Consider the following 20856-nt stretch of genomic DNA (forward strand, 5'->3'; position numbering starts at 1 on the left):
TATTTTTTTATCCTCACCCGAGGACATTTTTCCATTTTTTGATCAGATAGAGCAGGAGGGAGAGAGAGGAAGAGAGAGAGAAACATCGACGTGAAAGGGACACATCGAGTGGCTGCCACCCTCACGACCAACCAGGGCCGGGGACAAACTGCAACCGAGGTACGTGCCCTTAGCGGGAACCGAACCCGGGTCTCTCTATACCGCAAGCCGACGCTCCAACCGCTGAGCCAAACCGGCCAGGGCAATATCTTTATTTTTTAAATCCTCAACTGAGGATACGTTTTTATTGATTTTTAGAGAGAGAGGAAGGGGAAGAGAGAAAGAGAGAAACAAACATCAACGTGAGAAATATTGATTGGTTGCCTCCTTTACGCACCCTGACCAAGGATCAAATTTGATACCTAGGTATGTACCCTGACTGGAAATCAAACCCACAACCTTTAGGTGCACGGGACAACATTCAACCAACTGAGCCATCTCTCTAGGGCAGAGATAATATCTTTTTTTTTTTTTCCTTTATTGATTTTAGAGGGGAAAGAAAGATAGAAACATCGATGAGAGAGAACTTTGATTAGCTGCCTCCTGCATGCCCTCCACTGGAGATTTGTCCCACAACCTGGGCCTGTGTCCTGACCAGGAATTTAACCAGCAGCCTCTTAGTGCATGGGTCGACACTCAACCACTGAGCCACACCAGCCAGGCCAGAGATAATATCTTAATAGTGTAGCACACACACAAATTTATCATTTCATTCCAGTCTCTCTTTTGTATGTTTTAGAAACATTTTTCCTGTGGTCATTCCTTACATTATTGAACACTCTTCATAAACATAAGTTTTGATGACCATATAATATTCTGTCATGCAGATGTATCATAATTCAGTTAATCCATTTTCCTAATCTGATTCCAAGGGCTCTTGGGAGGTGGAGGCTGAGTCTTGTAGGGGCCACAGCACCGGTTACTTAGGTTTACAAAGGAGGGTGGCAGGGACTGCCCAGTTTGGCCTGACTTCCAGGAGCCCCCGTGGCCTCCCTTCTTACCTAAGCTGTGTGTTGCCAGCTTTCTTGACTGATGTGACTTGTGCCTACATTGGTTCTCCTAAGTTTTCCAAGGATAAGAGTTTGAAAAGGCTACAAATTTTGGGTGCTCTGGAGATTTAGCCCTGAAGGCAGGAAACTCTCTTTTTAAGGCTACAACCAGTTTTTGTACTTACCTAATAACTAGCAGCCTTTTATTTTATTTATTTTTTTATCCTTACCCGAAGACACCTTTGCATTTATCTTCAGATAGAGCAGGAGGGAGGGAGGGAGGACGAGAGAGAGAGAGAGAAACATTGATGTGAGAGACACACACGACCCCAATCGGGGCTGGGGACAAACTGCAACTGAGGTACGTGCCCCCAGCAGGAACCGAACTCTGGACTCTCTGGTCCATAGGCTAATGCTCTAACCGCTGAGCCGAACTGGCAAGGGCTAACTGGCAGCCTTTTAAAAAATTGCTATTCAGCCCAGCCTGTGTGGCTCAGTGGTTGAGCATCGACCCATGCACCAAGAGGTTGCCGGTTTGGTTCCCGGTCAGGACACATGCCTGGGGTGGTGGGCCAGATCTCCAGTGGGGGTCATGCAGGAGGCGGCTACTCTGCGTTCTCATCGATGTTTCTGTCTCTCTCCTCCCTTCCTCTCTCTCTCTAACATCAATAAAGAAAAAAAATTGCTGTTCACCTGTCCACTCATTATGCCATATACCTTAAACTTATATAGTGATCTATGTCAATTACATCTTACTAAAACTGAAAGAAAGTAGGAAATATAATATATATGTATCACTAAAGTATTTCCTGATGTTAATTGTATCAGTTGCAGTGTGATAAATCTTAATTTGTGTGTTTCATATATTCAGGTTTTAGTATATTGACTACTTGGAACAAGGCAGGGCTCTCACTTCCCTGGGAAATGATCATTTGCTCTTTGTGCCAGGTGGCAACGTGTCTGGAGGGCAGCTGTACACAACCTATCCAGGATCTTCTTAGAGGGCATTCTTGGAACCATAGCAGCCAGCAGCAAACATGTTGTTCTTGAGTTTTTGGTAGAGAGGAAAAGACCGTAGAAGTTCACAGCCTCTGCTTGAATTTTGGTGCAGTCTTGTTTCCAGTTGCAATGTCCACTCTCTCCTACAGACCTCCCGACCACCTTTGTTAAGGAGATCCATGATTTTGTGCTGGAGCAGTTCAACACGAGCCAGGGGGAGCTTCAGAAGATTCTTCACGATGCAGACCGGATCCACAGTGAGCTGAGCCCCCTCAAGCTGCGCTGCCAGGCAAACGCTGCCTGTGTGGACCTCATGGTGTGGGCCGTGAAGGATGAGCAGGGTGAGTATCAGCTCCTGCTGTTCCCTGGAAGTCTAGTGTCTGGACCTGGGAGGATGGTGCTAGCCAGGGCCACAGGGTCTGTGTGTTCTCTCCACTACTTACTGCTTATTCTTGAGGCTTTTCTGTGAGAAGTGGGAACTCAATGCCTGTTGCAGCCCTTGTAAAGGGTGGCAGATATTTACTAGAGGACCTCGTGAGAACATCTCCTGACGTCTGTGGTGACAGCTCTGTTCTGCTGAGACTCGTAACTTATTGCAAACCCTAATGACCACATCTGTCATTGTTTGGAAGCATTCAGCAGACTTGTGGATGGCTGCCATTCACAGACCATTGTGGGGACAGGGGGATGAGGAGGCTCAGGGCCAGCAGAGAAGAGAAAGCAGTCACATACCATGCAGGGTGGTGTTTTTACAATAGCAGAAAAGAAGCAGAGATAAGCTTTCAGTTAAGAACACCTGCTTTGCCTTGCCTGGTTTGGCTCAGCAGTTAGTGTTGGCCCGAGGACTGAAAGAATCTATTATATAATAAAGTAGGTTTTTCGAATGCATATGCTAAAACAATTGACAAATTAGTTTACCTGTTTTTACTTATGTAGACACACTTATGTAATTAAAATTATGTACGGCCCTGGCTGGTTTGGCTCAGCGTTTGGAGCTTTGGCCTGCAGACCAGAGAGTCCCGAGTTCAGTTCTCACTAGGAGCACGTACAAAAAAAAAAAATTATGTACAATTGCCCTAGCCAGTTTGGCTCAGCAGTTAGAGCATTGGCCCTTGGACCAAAGAGTCTCAAGTTCGATTCCTGTCAAGGGCAAGTACCTTGGTTGCAGTTTGGTGCCCAGCCCTGGTCGGAGCCATGCGGGAGGCAACCAGTCGATGTGTCTCTCTCACATCGATATTTCTTTCTCCCTCCCTCTCTCCCTCACTCCCTCCCTTTCTCCCTTGCTCCCTCCCCCTCTATTTAAAGATAAATGGAAAAATATTATATATGAAAAGTTTTATTTCAGGTAAGTTTTCTATATGTATTACTATAATTTTAAATTTATACTGAATAGGTCTAGTAAATGCGTGCATTCACTAGTCATCTAAACAAATGCACACAGCTGGGGCAGGGCTTAACACATATGATGTCAGTTGGCATGCATTAAAACTGCTGCAGAAAGTCACGCCACTCAACAACAGGACCAGTTACTGAGAGTACGAAATGCTTGTGTGCAATGCCATGTGATCGTGTGCTAATCATTCACCAAACATTGTTTACAAGCAGTGACTCTTGGATTTAAATATGTAGACTATAGTTGTAGATATGTAATATTTATGTCAGCAAATTACTACAGTATTTTTTCCAACATATGGCCTATTTGCTAAAATTTGTTTAACAATGAATTAATAACAAAAGTAACCTGTTAATTTAATTATAAGCAAATCTTGGTTAAAAGCATTTTAAAATTAATAGGGTGTTAATTTCACATATGACATACAGACCCGAAATTTTGTCCATTAAATCCAAAGTCCATTAAATCGAAGTCCACAAAATTGAGAGTTTACTGTGTTAATAAACCCTGCAAAAAAAGTATCTTTGGGGTTTAGTGAAGTTACATGATTAATTGGTGAATGAGTAGTTTATAAATTTCGTCCTTTTGCTAATTATTTATACCCTTCCCTGATTGTTGAATTTAGGTGCAGAAAGTCTTTGCATCAAGCTGTCTGAGAAGCTACAGTCCAAGACATCCAGCAAAGTCATCATTGCTCATTTGCCCTTGCTTATCTGCTGTCTGCAGGTCAGTCTCACAGACACTGGAGAATCTGAGATCCTATCAGTAGGACCTTCTTGTCATGCTATTCAGGCTGTGGTTGGCACACCGGCCCCAGAATCTGAGCTGTTGTCTTTAGGAACTTGAACTAGAGCCTGTTGTAGACACAGTTCACCACTGAGTGAGGGTTGCTGCTGAAAGGGTGCTGGGATTTCTGTGAGTGGGGTCCAGGAGAAGCTGGGTCCTTCTTTGTGTGGAGCTTCCCTGTATCTGCCAGCCAGGCTATTCTCAAGCACACAGGTGAAGGGCTGCAGATGTTTGCCAGAGGGACTCACGAGGGGACATCTCTGTGGTGCCAGCTCTGTTCTGCCAAGACTCATAACCTGTTGCAAATCTCAGTGACTCCACATCTACTATTGTTTAGAAATCATATGTTGGACCCTTTCTCCCCTAATTTGCTTCAAAAAGAAATGGACACACTTAAACAGTATATCTGCCCCTTAGGTGAAGGAGAGTCAAGGCCATCTCTCTTTCCTGTCTTTGTGCCCCATGGTCAGGTGGCCCCTTGGAAGCTTTGACCCAGGAAGTTTCTGCTCAAACTTGGGTATTTGAAGGGTTGAGCATCTTATTGCCCAGCCAGCCTTTCCCCAGGCCACATGACAGGTCAATGATGTGTTGCAGGGTCTGGGCCGCCTATGTGAGAGGTTCCCAGTGGTGGTACACTCAGTGACGCCGTCTCTTCGGGACTTCCTGGTCATTCCATCCCCCGTGCTGGTGAAGCTCTATAAGTATCACAGTCAATACCACACAGGTAACAGGATGGGTGTGCCTGAAGCTGTGTTTCCAGCCCCCAGCCTTCAAGTGCTCTTGAGGTGCCTAGAAGGGGCCATGTGACTATGTGAGCCCAACATGCTTCTGTGACAGAACTTATGGCTGAGCTGTGCAGTCTTTTCTGTATGTGGATTCATTCTGCCTCCTCCCTTATGGCTTTTCCTACGAGACCCCCTCAGGGCTCTAGGCCTTTCTCCCTTCTGCCTTCCCTGTCATGTGCACTCGCCACCCCTGTAGGCTCCTCTCTGGTCCCACATTTTTTGGGACCCTTCGCTCAATAAGGTTGTCTGAAGTGTGAGTTCTTCATGACCCAGACACTGGACCAATGACTGTACACAATGTCATCTAGTTCCCTTGCCCCAAGGGAATGTGTTATGTTTCTACAGACAAGGTCATAGGCCCAGAGCAAATCTGGTCAACCTGTAATGACTTAACATTAACTAAACAGCCACTGCAAGCTTGGGCTCTAGTGTAGTGTAGCTCATCCTTCTCACAGTCCTGTGAAGGTGGACATTTTATTTCTTCCCTATAGATGAAGAAACCCAAACTTTGAGTGCTGGAAAGACTCCCTCCACTTTCCTCCTGGCCCGGAACAAAGAGGGGTCCCTCTGACTCTAAGGCCTTTGCACTCACCCTTGCCCCCACCCTTACCAGCTTGTGCAAGTTAATTAGATAACCTTCTGGGTGAATGCCTATGAGTGCTCATCAGGTCTTTGAGCCATTTTTTAAGAAATTACTGTTTTATGTATTTATCACTTTGTAACCTAGGTGTTCTTCCTTTTGATTGAAACATGTTTGTTTCATCCTTCCTGTTATCAGACACTTTTGTTTCTGAAATGTTTGGTTGAATGTTTTTAGAGTGATTGCTATTATAAGTTAATAATGATTAGGCCCTGGCTGGTTTGGCTTAGCGGTTAGAGCGTTGGCCTGCGGTCCAGAGAGACCCGGGTTCAGTTCCCGCTAAGGGCATGTACTTCGGTTGCAGTTTGTCCCCGACCCTGGTTGGGTCGTGCAAGTGGCAGCCACTCGATGTGTCCCTTTCACGTCAATTGTTTCTTTCTCTCTCTTCTTCTCTCTCCCTCCCACTCTGTCTGAATAAAAAATGGAAAAATGTCCTCAGATAAGGATAAAAAAAAAGTTAATAATGATTAGCATATTATTTGGTTTTGAATTATAGACACGGGGGTGGAAAGTGACAAGCTTTAACCAAGTACATATTTGAATTTTTACATTCAGTTGCTGGCAATGATATAAAAATCAGTGTAACCAATGAACATTCTGAGTCGACCCTGAGCGTCATGTCAGGAAAGAAGAGCCAGCCCTCCATGTATGAGCAGCTCCGGGACATTGCCATTGACAACATCTGCAGGTGGGAGGCTGGGCCAAAGGGACATGTTACTGGGGAGGAAGTGTGTTTTCAGACAAAATAAACTCTTACAAAATAAGAGATGTTTATAATTTTGTAAAACTGTATAATTTTAATATTCCCTCAACCATCTGTTTTTTTTTTGTTTGTTTTGTTTTGTTTTTAATAATCCTCACCTTGTCTAGCCAGTGTGGTTCAGTGGTTGAGCATTGACCATGCACCAAGAGGTTGCTGGTTAGATTCCCAGTCAGGATACATGCCTGGGTTATGGGCCCCATCCCCAGTGAGGGGCATGCAGGCGCCGGCCAGTCGATGTTCTCTCTCATCGATGTTTCTATCTCTTTCTCCTCTCCCTTCCTCTCTCTCTAAAATCAATGAAGGAGGAAAAAAAATAACTCTCACCTGATGATAACATTTTTTATTGATTCTTAGAGAGGAAGCGAGAGGGAGAGAGAGAAAAAGAAACATTGATTGGTTGCCTCTTACCCACCCTGTCCAGAGGTGGAATCTTCAACCTGGGTATGTGCCCTGACCAGGAATCGAACCCAATACCTTTCAGCGTATGGGACAGTGACCCAACCAACTAAGCCATACGAGCCAGGGCGGGACCATCTGTCTTTTGAATCAGTTATAATGAGTTTTGTCAAGGAACAGTACAGGAAATTTTAAATTGAAATTAGGGTGATTGTAACATTCTGATAGAAACTGTTCTGGGCAAAATAATGAAGTTACTGTTTCCGACAGATATTTATCAAGTGGGCAAAATCTGCAGCAGTTCTTTGAATTCATTCTATGTAATGACTTTCAGATTTCTGGGGGCAAAGGTTCAGAGAAGTTCTTTAAACTTTGTAAACCTGAGAAAGAAAAAATTAAAACAAAACAAAACATAGAACGTTCATCTGGTGGTTATGATGCCTAATGCTGTGGGGGTTTCCTTGCTGCTTAGGTGCCTGAAAGCTGGCTTGACGGTGGATGCAGTGATTGTGGAGGCTTTCCTGGCCAGCCTCTCCAACCGGCTCTACATCTCCCAGGAGAGTGATAAGTACGTCCCATCTCAGAGAAGCAGCCAGTTGCTCTCTTGAGGCTCGTGAGGGTTGCTGGCATTGTGCAATTCTGTTCTCCTTTCTTGTACAATGTGAATTGTGCATTGGGTTTGTCCCATGATTTCAGAAGAAACCCATCTTGGAATATCTGTTCTGGACCAGTATTTGGAGTAGAGAAGTATCTCTGTCTTCCTGCCTGGTACCCTGGGCTTTGTGTTTTCTGCTGGTGGTTATGGAACCCAGGCTGTCACTTTCAGATGAATGCTTTATCTGAAAGACTGTGATGACACTGAGGTCCTGGTCCAGCTCCCGGGTTTTATTTCATTGCTGTGTGCGAGAGGACTGTTCCCAGGGTGCTTCTGTTCTTCCCTCCCATAGGGACGCTCACTTGATTCCTGACCACACCATTCGAGCCTTGGGACACATCGCAGTGGCCCTGAGGGACACCCCAAAGGTCATGGAGCCAATTTTGCAGATCCTGCAGCAGAAATTCTGCCAACCCCCATCCCCCCTTGACGTGCTTATCATCGACCAGCTAGGCTGCCTGGTTATCACTGGAAATGTAAGGAAGGCCCCAGACACCCACTAACCCTGAGCAAGCTTCTTTTAACTCCTTTGACTATCAGGAATGTAAGAAATACAAATTAAATCTACTTTGCATATCAGTTAAATGCTCACAACTGTCTGAATAGTGAGTTTTTGGTTTTTGTTTTTAAAGAAGAGAGTAGCCCTGGCTGGTTTGGCTCAGCAGTTAGAGTGTCGGCCTGAGGTCCAGAGAGACCCGGGTTTGGTTCCTGCTAAGGGCATGGACCTCAGTTGCAGTTTGTCCTCGGCCCTGGTTGGGTCGTGCGGGAGGTAGCCACTTGATGTGTCCCTTTCACGTCAATGTGTCTCTCTCTCTCTCTCCCTCCCTCCCTCCCTCTCTCTCCCTCCCTCTCTCCCTCCCATTCTGTCTGAATAAAAAATGGAAAAATGTCCTCAGGTGAGAATAAAAAAAAAAAATAAATTTAAATAAATAAATGAAAGAATAGTGCTGCCCTAACCAGTATGGCTCAGCAGTAAGAGCGTCGCCCGTGGACCGAAGAATCCCGGATTCGATTCTGGCCAAGGGCACATACCTCAGTTGCGGTTTGCCCCGGCCCTGGTTGGGTTTGTGTGGGTAGCAACCAATCCATATATCTCTTTCATATTGATATTTCTCTCTCTGTCTCTTCTTCTCTCTCTCCCTCCAGCTCCATCTGAAGATTAATATAAAAATATACTAGGGTGAGGGTCAAAAAAAAAAAGAATAGTGTAATAGTTTTGTAAGTGGTAGGGGAAAACGAAGTTTAGATAGACTAATTTTTCACTCATATTAATAATAGAATTTAAATGGAAGCTGTCTCCTTTTTAGCTTTTTTTAAAAAAAAATTCTTTTCTTTATTGATTTTTTTAAAGCGAGAGGAAGGGAAGGGGAGAGAGAGAGAGAAACATTGATGATATAGAACACTGATTGGCTACCTCCTGCATGCCCCCCATTGGGAATTTGTCCCATAAACTGGGCATATGCCCTGACCAGGAGTTGAACCAGTGACCTCTTAGTGCATGGGTCGACGCTCAACCACTGAACCACATCGGCTGGGCCTTTTTTAGGTTTTTTTTTTTTTTTTTCCCTCACCCGAGGACATTTTTCCATTTTTTGTTCAGGTAGAGCGGGAGGGAGAGAGAGGAACAGAGAGAGAGAGAGAAACATCGATGTGAAAGGAACACATCGAGTGGTTGCCACCCGCACAACTGACCAGGGCCAAGGACAAACTGCAACCAAGGTATGCGCCCTTAGCGGGAACCGAACCCGGGTCTCTCAGGACCGCATGCCGACGCTCTAACCACTGAGCCAAACCGGCCAGGGCCTTTTTTAGCTTTTAATTTGAGGTTTTCTTAAAGTTTTGGGAATGAATGTCCTAAAGGCCTTCAGACCCTTATAATCCATGATTCTTGGAATTTTCTCTCTGAATGACAATGGAGGGCCTTTTCTGTGTTCCAAGGAGGGGCTTTCATGGAGTAATTGTGGCATGGTAACTGTGTCCCTTGCTCTCTTCCAGCAATACATTTATCAGGAAGTGTGGAATCTCTTCCAGCAGATCAGCGTGAAGGCAAGCTCTGTCGTGTACTCAGCCACTAAAGATTACAAGGATCATGGCTATAGGTAATTCTTTGGACTTCATTGTTGCTTTAGTTCATGACAGTATTTAACTCCCTTTGAAAATGTGAGATTGGAGATTTGTTTTTTAAATAAACTTTTTTTCTTACTAAAGAAAATATGCTACAGATCAGTGCACACCCAAGGTGAGAAATTGAAAACCCCATATGCGCACTGCCTGGAGCGGATTGAGCTCAGTGCTCATTACCTTCCCCTACTCCAGGCAGGCTTAAATTGTCCATCTGGGTGACCTGAGTGTGTGTGTATGTGTGTGTGTGTGTGTGTGTGTGTGTGTGTTTAATGGAGCAACACATCAGCCATACCATAAACATTCCTCTGCATGTCACCTTTAATGGCTGTATAGTATCACATCATCTAACAGCACTGTTGGATATTAAGTAGTTTTCTAGTTTTTCTGCTGGTAAGTACTTCATTGAATACCATAATAGCTACCAAATATCCGTGAGCAGCTCTGATGTTTTCCTTAGGCTAGATTCAGAGAGATGGAATTTGTTTTGTTTTGTTTTTTATCCTCACCCGAGGATATTTTTCCATTTTTTTGTACAGATAGAGTGGGAGGGAGGGAGAGGAAGGGAGAGAGAGTGATAAACATCGACGTGAAGGGACACATCGAGTGGCTGCCACCCGCACGACCAACCAGGGCCGGGGACAAACTGCAACCGAAGTACGTGCCCTTAGCGGGAACCAAACCTGGGTCTCTCCGGACCGCAGGCCGACGCTCTAACCGCTGAGCCAAACTGGCCAGGGCCAGAGAGGTGGAATTTGGAGGGTTGAAGAAGATGGGCATTTTATAACCTCGAATGTTTGAAATTTGTGTAAAGTCTGGCCAGTTTTCCCTGGACGAGTGAGAATTGCTTCCTTGTCTGTCCATTGTCCTTACTGGGAATGTCTTAAGGACGGGAACATGCTTTTCCATGTTTGGAGGATCTCACAAAAGTTTGTCAAATCAAGGGAAGAGAGGGAAAGAAGGAAGTGAAGTCAAGAGGACAGAGGTTGGGGCGGGGAGGAAGTGATATTGCCACTTTTTGGTATTTCCGTTCTCCCCTCCTGACCATTACATTCAACTCAGGGTGAGAATGTGGTTATGTGCCTCAGTTTCCTTACTCATCAAATGTCTCCAGTTGTGTGGGTAGTTGAAATCGTATGTGTGAAAGCTCGATAAATAACAGCTCTCAGCATTATTTATTTGCCTTCTTATGGCCACCATCATGAGCCCAGGCTACTAGAACAGCCTATAGAGTGGATTGGGGAGGCAGCCAACTTCCCTCCCTTCCCTTCTATCCATCCATCCTGATCTCTGCAATGAAACTGACTCACAGACCAAAACACTTCTTTCCCACATTGCTTCCTTGCTCTGAAAGTGACTCATGTTCCTCCTTGCTCCTTGAACCTCTCCTACCCTGTCTTTGCTCTGTTTTCCTCTGACCCTCACATCTGTCTTGCTGCTGTTGGCCCTTCTTTGTTCCCATGCCTACCAGTTTTTCAACTTCTGACTCAAGTTTCCTCTTCTTTCATAATGCCTTTTTTGATATTGCCACCAAAAGTGATTTGTTTGCTTCACTGGTGGAAGTATTTACTGCCATTTGTTTATCTTCACCTATCAGTGAAATGGGTGTCTTTATCATGTCTTCCATTTGCTCCGAGATTACTGGGGCCAGCGGTGTGCCCAGTGTTTCACATAGAGAGTTTAATTCCTCCTGCACCCTGTGAGGACGAAATTATTTTTGTTTTACTCAGGAATCAACTGAAGTTCAAAGATGTTAGCTCACCTAGGGTCCACAGCATAGAAATGGCAGGGTCTGGCTGCCCCCAGTGTCAACAGAAGCCAGGCCTGTCTGACTGGTTCACAGCATCTGGTTGAGGGGGCATGTCAGTACTTTTTTGTTGTTAATCCTCACCCAAGGATATTTTTTCCATTGATTTTTAGAGCGAGTGGAAGGGAGGGAAGGAGGTGGGGAAAGAGAAAGAAACATCAGTGTGAGAGAAGCACAATGATTGGTTGCCTCCCCAGGGCTGGGGATCAAACCTACAACCCATGTATGTGCCCTTGACCAGGAATTGAACCTGCAACCTTTTATTGTGCAGACTGTTGCTTTAACCACTGAGCAACACCAGCCAGGGCATCATTTTATTTTATTTTTTTGTTAATCATCACCTGAGAATTTTTTTTCTTTTAATCCTTACCCAAGGATATTTTTCCATTTATCTGCAGATAGAGTAGGAGGGAGGGGGAGAGAGAGAGAGAGCGAGTGAGAGAGAGCAAGTGAGAGCGAGAGAGAGAAACAGCGAAGTGAAAGAGACACGTCAATTGGTTGCCTCCTGCGCAACCCTGACCAGGGCCAGAGACGAATCGCAACCGAAGTATGGGCCCTTGGACGGAATTAAACACACATCTCATTGGTCCACGGGCCAGCGTTTTAATTGAACTACACCGACCAGGGCCATGCATTACAGATGTCCCTCCATTTTTTCCCCCATTGACCCACTCTTCCCCGCTCCCCCCCTGCCTCCTGCCTTCCCTACACTGTTATCTGTGTCTATTGGTTATTCATATATGCATATAAGTTCTTTGTATTTCTTCCCCCCTCCTTCCCTTTGAGGTTCTTCAGTCTAACAATCAATTTATACTTCTTAATCCCTTTACCTTTTTTTGTTCATCCCTCAACCTCCCTCCTATCTGGCAACCAACAAAAAGTTCTCTGTATCTATGAGTGTGTTTCTGTTGGGCTTGTTCGTGTTTGTAGATTCAGTTGTTGACAGATATGTATTGTAATTGTATTGTTCATATTTTTGTTCTTCTTCGAGATGACCCTTCAACATTTCATATAATACTGGTTTGATGGTGATGAACTCCTCTAGGTTTTTCTTGTCTGGGAAACTCTTTAAATATCCATCAATTCTAAATGATAGCTTTGTAGGATAAAGTAATCTTGGTTGTAGGTCCTGGCTTGCCATCACTTTGAATATTCATTGCCACTCCCTTCTGGCCTGCAAAGTTTCTTTTGAGAAATCAGCTGAGCCAAACTGGATAGGGCCTGTCATTATCTTTTCAAATAGTTTTCAATTTCTTGCTCTTTCTCTTCTTCTGGCACCCCCATGATGCAAATGTTGGTACGCTTGAAGTTGTCCCAGAGGCTCCTTACACTATCCTCATTTTTTGGGGTTCCTTTTTTTTTTCTTTCTGTTCTGATTGGGTGTTTTTTGCTTCCTTATATTCCAAATCAGTGATTTGCTTCTTGGCTTCACTTACTCAACTATTGATACCCTGTAAATTGTTCTTTATTTCACTTAATGCTTCCTTCATTTCTTTTTTTTTTTTTTTTTTTTTTTTTGGTTCTTTATTTTATTTTATTTTTTTTTTTATCCTCACCAGAGGATATTTTTCCATTTTTTGTACAGATAGAGTGGGAGGGAGAGAGAGGAAGGGGGAGAGAGAGAAACATCGACGTGAAGGGACACATCGAGTGGCTGCCACCCGCACGACCAACCAGGGCCGGGGACAAACTGCAACCGATGTACGTGCCCTTAGCAGGAACCGAACCCGGGTCTCTCCGGACCGCAGGCCGATGCTCTAACCGCTGAGCCAAACTGGCCAGGGCTTCCTTCATTTCTGACTGGCCCTTTTTTATGCTCTTGAGGTCCTTACTAAGTTCCTTGAAATTCTCACTAAGTTCCTTGAGCATCCTTATAACCAGGAACTCTGCATCTACTAGATAACTTATCGTTGTTTAGTTTAGTTCCTTTCCTGGAGTTTTGTTGTTCTTTCATTTGGGACGTTTCTTTGTTGTCTCATTTTGGCTACCTCCCTGTATTTGTTTCTATGTATTAGGTAGAGTTGCTATGTCTCCTAGGCTTCACAGAGTGGCCTATTGTAGTCGGTGTCCCGTAGGATCCATTGGCACAGCCTCCCTGATCACCCCAGCTGGGCCCTCAAGGGGCACCCCTAGTGTGGGCTGTATACCCTTCTGTTGTAATTGAGTCTTGATTGCAGTCTCAGTAGGGTCTCTTCTTTAATTTCGTAGTTGTAGGACTAACATTCAGTTCGATTTCAGGCGGTTCTGAATGATGGTTGTTTTGTAGTTTAGTTGTAATTTTGTGGGAGGAGGTGAGTGTCGTCTTTACCTACATTGCCATCTTAACTGGAAGTCCATCATTTTTTTGTTTTGTTTTTTGATCCTCACCCTAGGATATTTTTACATTAATCTTCAGATAGAGCTAGAGGGAGAGAGGAAGGAAGAGAGAGAGAGAGAAACATCAGCGTGAGAGAGACACATCGACTGGTTGCCACCCACACAACCCCAGCGGGGCTGGGGATGAACCGCAACTGAGGTACATACCGTTGGCTGGAATCGAACTCGGGACTCTCTGGTCTGCCGATGACACTCTTGCTGCTGAGCCATACTGGCCAGGGCAATCATCATTTTTTTTTTAATCCTCACTGGAGGACATTTTCTGTCTATCATCAGATAGAGGGGGAGAGAGAGAGAAACATCAACGTAGGAGAGACACATCAACTGGTTGCCTCCCACACGACCCGACCAGGGCTGGGGATGAACCACAAGCGAGGTATGTGCCCTAGACTGGAACCTAACCCCCAACTCATTGGCCTGTGGGCTGATGCTCTAACTGCTTAGCCAAACTGGCCAGGGTGGAAGTCCATTTTTTTAAATCTTCAACCGAGGACATTTTTCCATTTTTTGTTCAGGTAGAGTGGGAGGGAGAGAGTGGAACAGAGAGAGAGAGAAACATCAATGTGAAAGGGACACATCGAGTGGCTGCCACCTGCACGACCAACCAGGGCCAGGGACAAACTGCAACCGAGGTATGTGCCCTTAGCGGGAACTAAACCCGGGACTCTCTGGACCACAGGCTGACGCTCCACCCACTGAACCAAACTGACCAGGACTGGAAGTCCATTTTTAATTATGTACTGGGTATTAGACATTCAGAAGGAATTGTCCTGAAACCTTCCCAAGTCTGTAGCAGGCAGATTTCTGGGACCTAACAAGTCTTCTGAGACCCTTAATGCATGTCAGGAGAAAGGTCACAGTCATTTCTGCAGCAGTTGAGTTCCCTTCAAAGGTGGTGTGTTCATCTCCTCTAGAGGGCTTCTTTCTTTTCTTTTTTCTTTTTTTGCCTTGTGGGAGGGAGAAGTGAAAGTGAAAAGCAGGGGAGCTGGAAGGGGATGGAATGGGAAAGCAGAGCACCTGGAGGGCTTCTTTCTTCATAGGCACTGAGAAGGTGTATGAGGCTGGCCGAGGCTGGGTGGAGTCAGCCAGCCTTCACTCTGCAGAGAATGGGGAGGTGTCCTTGCCTAGTGGTGGCTGTCATGTCTCTCCCCTTCCCCAGGCACTGCTCCCTGGCAGTAATCAATGCCCTGGCTAACATCGCAGCCAACATCCAGGACGAGCACCTTGTGGATGAGCTGCTCATGAACCTGCTGGAGCTGTTTGTGCAGCTGGGGCTGGAAGGAAAGCGTGCCAGCGAGAGGGCCAGCGAGAAGGGGCCTGCCCTGAAGGTAGGGAGGAAGGTGGCCTAGTGTGTTGCCCTGCCATCCAGGGCTTAGTCTTCGGCTCCATCTTGGTTGAAACAGAACTTTCTATGTTAAAAGATTTAAACACATCTAATATAGTACAAGAACAAAGGGAGTGAGGTTCTTTCTCAGGGGTGCTGTCAAGGGTCAGGGAAGAGGGTGGCTTCCTTGTCAGACTGCATCAAACTCATGGCAGCCGCCTTTCCCAGTCCAGGGTGATAAGGTGACAGCAGACTACTTATCACCCCTGACCCCATCTCTCTTGCACATCTGATAATGTGTAAGAAATCAGGAGGCAGAGGCTGGGGTTTATTTTATTTTATTTATTTATTTTTTTTAGGGCCTTCCAGTGAAAACCGGAAGACCTACTAGACAAATTCTAAAAGAGCTGCAAGCACCCTGGGGTTTATTTTAAATAATTGAGTGACTACTTATTCAAAGTATACTCTTAGATCCTGATTTTTTTGCATTTAACATTTTTTGGGGCACTTTCCAAGGTAACTAAATATTTTCAGAAAGTTGTCTTTTTCATAGCTGTGTGGTATTTAATTGTGCAGAGGCGCTGTGATTTATGTAATCATTCTACTATTTGACATTTAAGTTATTTTGCTGTTGAAATTATCCTGGATGAGCCTGGCTGTTAGTGGTTGAGCATCAACCCATGCACCAAGGGGTCGCCAGTTTGATTCCTGGTCAGGGCACATGCCCAGGTTGTTGGCCCAAGCCCCAATGGGGGGCATGCAGGAGGCGGCCAATCAATATTCTCTCTCATTGATGTTTCTATCTCTCCCTCTCCCTTCCTCTCTCTCTAAAATCAATAAAGAGAAAACAAAAATAAAAAAAATAAAAGAATAAAGAGCCCTGGCCGGTTTTGCTCAGTGGTTAGAGCATCGGCCTGCAGTCCAGAGAGACCTGGGTTCGGTCCTGCTAAGGGCATGTACCATGGTTGCAGTTTGTCCCCGGCCCTGGTTGGGTCATGCAGGAGGCAGCCACTCGATGTGTCCCTTTCACATTGATCTCTCTCTCTCTCTCTCTCTCTCTCTCCCTCCCTCTCCCTCCCTCCCTCCCTCCCACTCTATCTGAACAAAAAATGGAAAAATGTCCTCGGGTGAGGATAAAAAAAGAAAAAGAAAAGAAAAAAAGAAATTATCCTGGATGAGCATTTTTAAAACAATACATTTTAAAATTTTTTTTAGGGAGAGAGAGATAGAAACGTCAATGTGAGAGAGAAACATCGATTGGCTGCCTCCTGCATGCCCCCTACTGGGGATTGAGCCCATAACCCCGCCATGTACCCTGACCAGGAATCAAACCAGGACCTCTCAGTCCATGGGGTGACACTCAAGCCACTGAGCCACATTGGTCAGGCCAGACAAGGTTTTTTTTTTTAATCCTCACCAGAGGACAATTTTTTTTTTTTTTTGCATTTATCTTCAGATAGAGTGGGAGGGAGATAAAGGAAGTGAGAGAGAGAAACATTGATGTGGGAGAGACACATCGAGTGGTTACCACCCACACGACCCCAACTGGGGCCGGGGACAAACTGCAACCAAGGTACGTGCCCTTAGTGGCAACCGAATCTGGGACACTCCGGTCCATGGGCTGAAGCTCTATCCGCTGAGCCAAACCGGCCAGGGCTGCTTGAGCTTTTTTATACATCTCTCTGTATAGACTTCTTATCACTTCTTTTCTTCTTAAAAAAGGTTGTTTTTTTTTTGTTTTTTTTTTATTCATTTTAGAGAGAGAGGAAGAGAGAGGGAGAGATAAAAACATTGATGAGAGAGAACATAGATTGGCTTCCTCCTGCATGCCCCCCACTGGGAATTTGGCCCACAACCTGGGCATGTGCCTTGACTGGGAATTGAATGGTGACCCCTTGGTGCATGGGTCGATGTTCAACCACTGAGCCACACCAGCCAGGCATCATCACTTCTTTTCGATTAAGGAATTCCAACTTTACATAATACTGTGTCCTTTTTTTTTTTTTTAATAAGCACATACTCATCATTGACTGAATTCTGTTCTTTTCTAGGCTTCTAGCAGTGCAGGGAACTTGGGTGTACTCATTCCTGTTATAGCTGTCGTAAGTATTAATTTTAATTGAGTGGTTTCAAACTCTAGGTACCATGCTCATGTTTTGAGTGATGCACATCCAATTCCTTTAGAAAAGTGTCGTTTTGAAGTGCCAGTGATTCTATAGATTCTGTAGATGTGACTGTGTTTTAATCACTACCAGCTCTTTGGTGATTGTCCCATAGGCATGTGCCACTGTAGCCACACCACCTCATTCCCTTTCTCTAAGCCCTGCTCCACCATCCTCAGCAGTTTGACCACGGAATCCACTTCATTTCCCTCTTACATGGCTCCCAAGTCCATGGTCTGACTCTGGGTTTCTCCTGTGTCTCACATCCTGCTATGGTGCTTCTGATACAGGTGGGTACCTACTTCCAACTCCTCCCCAGCCCCTTCCTACAAAAGGAGGCCTTAGGTCTGTGGTTATTGCTCAGGCCTTGTTGCAGCTCTCGATGTTCCCTGGAGGGCATTGTTGGCACAGCGAGCCCAGCACACGTTGGGTCACAGCCCCAACCCACCACTGTGGTGGGCAGCTTGTGGTACAGACCCTCTCCTCTGCCATAACACTGTCTGGTAGAGAGCCCCTCTTCATCTTTTCCTGTCTCAACCTGCCGCCATTTCCTCAGTCATTCCCAACTACCAGTCCTATGCCAGGTCCTGTGTTCTAGTATTTTAACCCATCTTCTAGTTAAGCCCTTGCTTCTGCCTTCTAATTTCTTCCTACCTCAACCCACCCCTAATAGTTTGTCTTGAGCACTTACATGTGTGTCTCTTCACATGAACACCAAAGAGGTTGACCTCTGAGCTGCCGTAGTGACTCGGGCATGGAGGTCAGGCAGGCAGGAGACCTCTGCTGATCCCTGCAAAGCACTTTTTATACTTACTACAATCTGGTTGTTCATTATTCTGAATCTGGGGGCTTTTAGGGTGTCTAATTTTAGCTGGCAAAGATGAATAAAAAATAGTAACTGAGTCATTATTCTTCACCCTTCAGATGATACATTGCATTTTATGGAACATTCTGCTTTCAGTTCACCTTCCTCTGCCTGTCGTTTTCTCTCCTGTCCCTCTTTCCAGTAAGTGGATGATTCAGGAGGGGAAGCACAGTCACTTGTTCCCTTGCCACATCTATGTCAGAACAGTCTTCTCTTCTTCAATGTGCTTGAGGAGACAAGGGGTTTGGGCCTGTAGCATGATGACTTTCCACATTTCTTTGGGACCCACCTTCATACCTGTGATCAGATATTCTCTTACAGCCCTTTGAGATTTAAGAATTACTAGCATGCTTGATTTGATGCTTGCATCAGTGTAGAGCAGAATTCTACGACCCATATTTAAACATGTTTAGCGGTTGTCATTTAGAGTTTAATAAATGTGTAACACAAATCTAGAGGAGGCACTTAGCACTTTGGGGGAGCGATGACTGGTGAGGTTGGTTTTAGGGTCACAAGGGCCAGGATTGAACCTCTGGCCCTGCATGTGGAATCTTGAGTGATCATCTCAGCCTGTTCACAAAAAAGATGAAGATTACCCCCTGAAGTTCTGGCTGAGTCATTGTAGGCATAGGTGTTAGCAATGATAGACTGGAACATACTAAAAGTATGTGTTTCCTCTGCTTCAGTGACCTTTTACATGAATAGAATAAGTATTGCAGTTTTTTTTTCCGATATTTTGTTCAGATAGAGTGGAAGGGAGAGAGAAAGAGAGAAACATCGACGTGCAAGGGACACATCAAGTGGTTGCCACCCACACGACCCAACCAGGGCCGGGGACAAACCGCAACCAAGGTACGTGGCCTTAGCGGGAACTGAACCCAGGTGTCTCTGGACCGCAGGCCGATGCGCTAACCGCTGAGGCAAACCAGCCAGGGCAAGTATTGTAGTTTTAACAAAAGTTAATGGTTATATTATGGGGGAGGAAACAAATATTTGATTCTGTTGCTCAACAAAGAGCACATAGATCATAGACTCTTGAATTTGCTTTCAGGTTACCCCTTGGACCTTCTATGAGAAACTAATTTCCAAAGTTTTGTTTTTTATGGGTTTTTGTGTTTGTTGGTTTAAGTGGGTCTTTTCTTTCTTGTTTTTTTAAGAAAAAGATACTCTGTTTTGGATATTTTGAGGGTAAATATTCCTTTGTTCAGTGGAAGTGTCAAGTGGTTTGGTTTAGGTCTGGAAGCCTGGGTGTCAGTCCCTAATGCAGCTGTTCACTTACTCATCAGTGACCTTAGGAACCTGGAGAGAGTCGCTGGAGTCAGGGTCTTGTAATCTGCGAGGCTCCTTCCTGCTTAGGTTTGGTGATTTTTGTCTTGCAACTTTATGAATATTTCTTCAGAAATATCACTGACTAAGTTGCTTTTCTTGCTGTTTAGCCCATTAGTTAATTAAGCATTTTGAAAGTTTCTTCTAGAGTCCTGATTGCTCCATTGTAATGAAGTAGTGATTTAATAATGTGTGCCTCTTGCTGAAAAACATTTGTGCCCTTCACTTAGAGCTAGTTGACCTGTGCCACTAGTAGCAGGTTACTTATTTTCTCAGTGCCTGTAAAATGAGGTTTATGGAGCAACAATTTTTAGATTATGGGTCCCTTTGAAAGCTGTGCCCTCTACCTCCTTAGAAATGCATCTGTTCACAAGGGTTAGCATTTAAACTCAGGAAGTTAAGTGGGAGAAACCCAGCCAAGGGTCCCCTGTTAGGAATTCCTGGGCTAGACTTATCTCAGATGAAGATAGTAACAGGATGTTCTTACCTAGCTCTTGCTAAACACTAAGTATCGATCTAAACCCTTTCCAGGCATTAACTCGCTTAATCCTCACAACAACCGTGCAAGGTAGGTACTGTTATTATCTCTACTTTAAAGATGGGGAAACCAAGGCACAGAACTTGCCTCAAAATCCCACAGCGACTTAATGTCAGAGCCAAGATTCAAACCCAGGCAGCATGGCCCAGGGTCTTTGCTCTGAATTAATACTCCACTGCCTTGAAATATGGGTGAGCTAGTTTCTGACAGAGGGGATCCAGGGGCATTCTGAGTGGATGTAAGTGAACGAAAAGCATGCAGAGTGGAGGGCCTTGACCTGTGTGGATGTGGGGTCATAGAGGAGCCTAGGCTGACTCCAGCAGAGGTGGGTCAGCCAGATTGAAAGTGGGCTCTTGCCTCTCTGGGTAGAGGACATGTGACAAAAGGCTAAAGGCAGAGTTTTTGAGGTAGCTAAATTTAGGAATGGGAAGAGCGGGAGGAACCAGCAACAAGATGAGAAATGTAGGACAAGCACCAGAGAAGAACAATGCTGAAGCAAATTGGAGGAGGAATTCAAGGAATAGATCATTGGCAATGTCAGGTTTCACCTGGAGATCAAGAGGGCGTAACAAGGAAAGTCTTAGTCCCAACCCTGTGCCGGTCAGTAGACGGTGGAGGCAGAGGCAGGCCCTAGTGCAGGAAGTTGGGAAGGGAGCAGGCAGAAAGGGTTAGCAGTGAAAATAGGACCTGGGTTTGAATTTAGGCCTGGGGCAGGTCCCTTTACCTCTTTGCAGGGTTGAGAAATATAAAATCAATACCAGCTAATATCACAGGCCTCATCAAATTAGCCTGACCAAATATAGCAGGCTAATTTTTTATTTTTAAGGTGGAGTGGAAGGGAGAGAGTGAGAGAAGAAGGAAGGGAGGTGGGGAGGGAGAGAGGGAGGGAGGG

General features: G+C 45.1%; 1 protein-coding gene and 1 non-coding gene across 3 annotated transcripts in view; one reads left to right on the forward strand and one right to left on the reverse strand.

The window, feature by feature from the left end:
• The window catches only part of PI4KA (phosphatidylinositol 4-kinase alpha), a 121285-nt gene that overhangs the window by 37754 nt on the left and 62675 nt on the right, over positions 1–20856 (forward strand). For both annotated transcript variants that reach the window (XM_036277116.1, XM_036277117.1), the window contains exons 11-19: positions 2177–2368; positions 4046–4146; positions 4801–4930; positions 6187–6319; positions 7263–7358; positions 7738–7921; positions 9441–9544; positions 14909–15077; positions 17125–17175. In XM_036277116.1, the coding sequence (XP_036133009.1) occupies positions 2177–2368; positions 4046–4146; positions 4801–4930; positions 6187–6319; positions 7263–7358; positions 7738–7921; positions 9441–9544; positions 14909–15077; positions 17125–17175 (1160 nt within the window). The remainder of the gene's footprint in view (positions 1–2176; positions 2369–4045; positions 4147–4800; positions 4931–6186; positions 6320–7262; positions 7359–7737; positions 7922–9440; positions 9545–14908; positions 15078–17124; positions 17176–20856) is intronic.
• LOC118640464 lies at positions 15430–15492 on the reverse strand. Its single transcript, XR_004961382.1, has one exon. It is a non-coding gene; the product is annotated as a U7 small nuclear RNA (small nuclear RNA).

This window comes from Molossus molossus, unplaced genomic scaffold, assembly GCF_014108415.1.
Source record: "Molossus molossus isolate mMolMol1 unplaced genomic scaffold, mMolMol1.p scaffold_m16_p_22, whole genome shotgun sequence".
Lineage (NCBI taxonomy): Eukaryota > Metazoa > Chordata > Mammalia > Chiroptera > Molossidae > Molossus > Molossus molossus.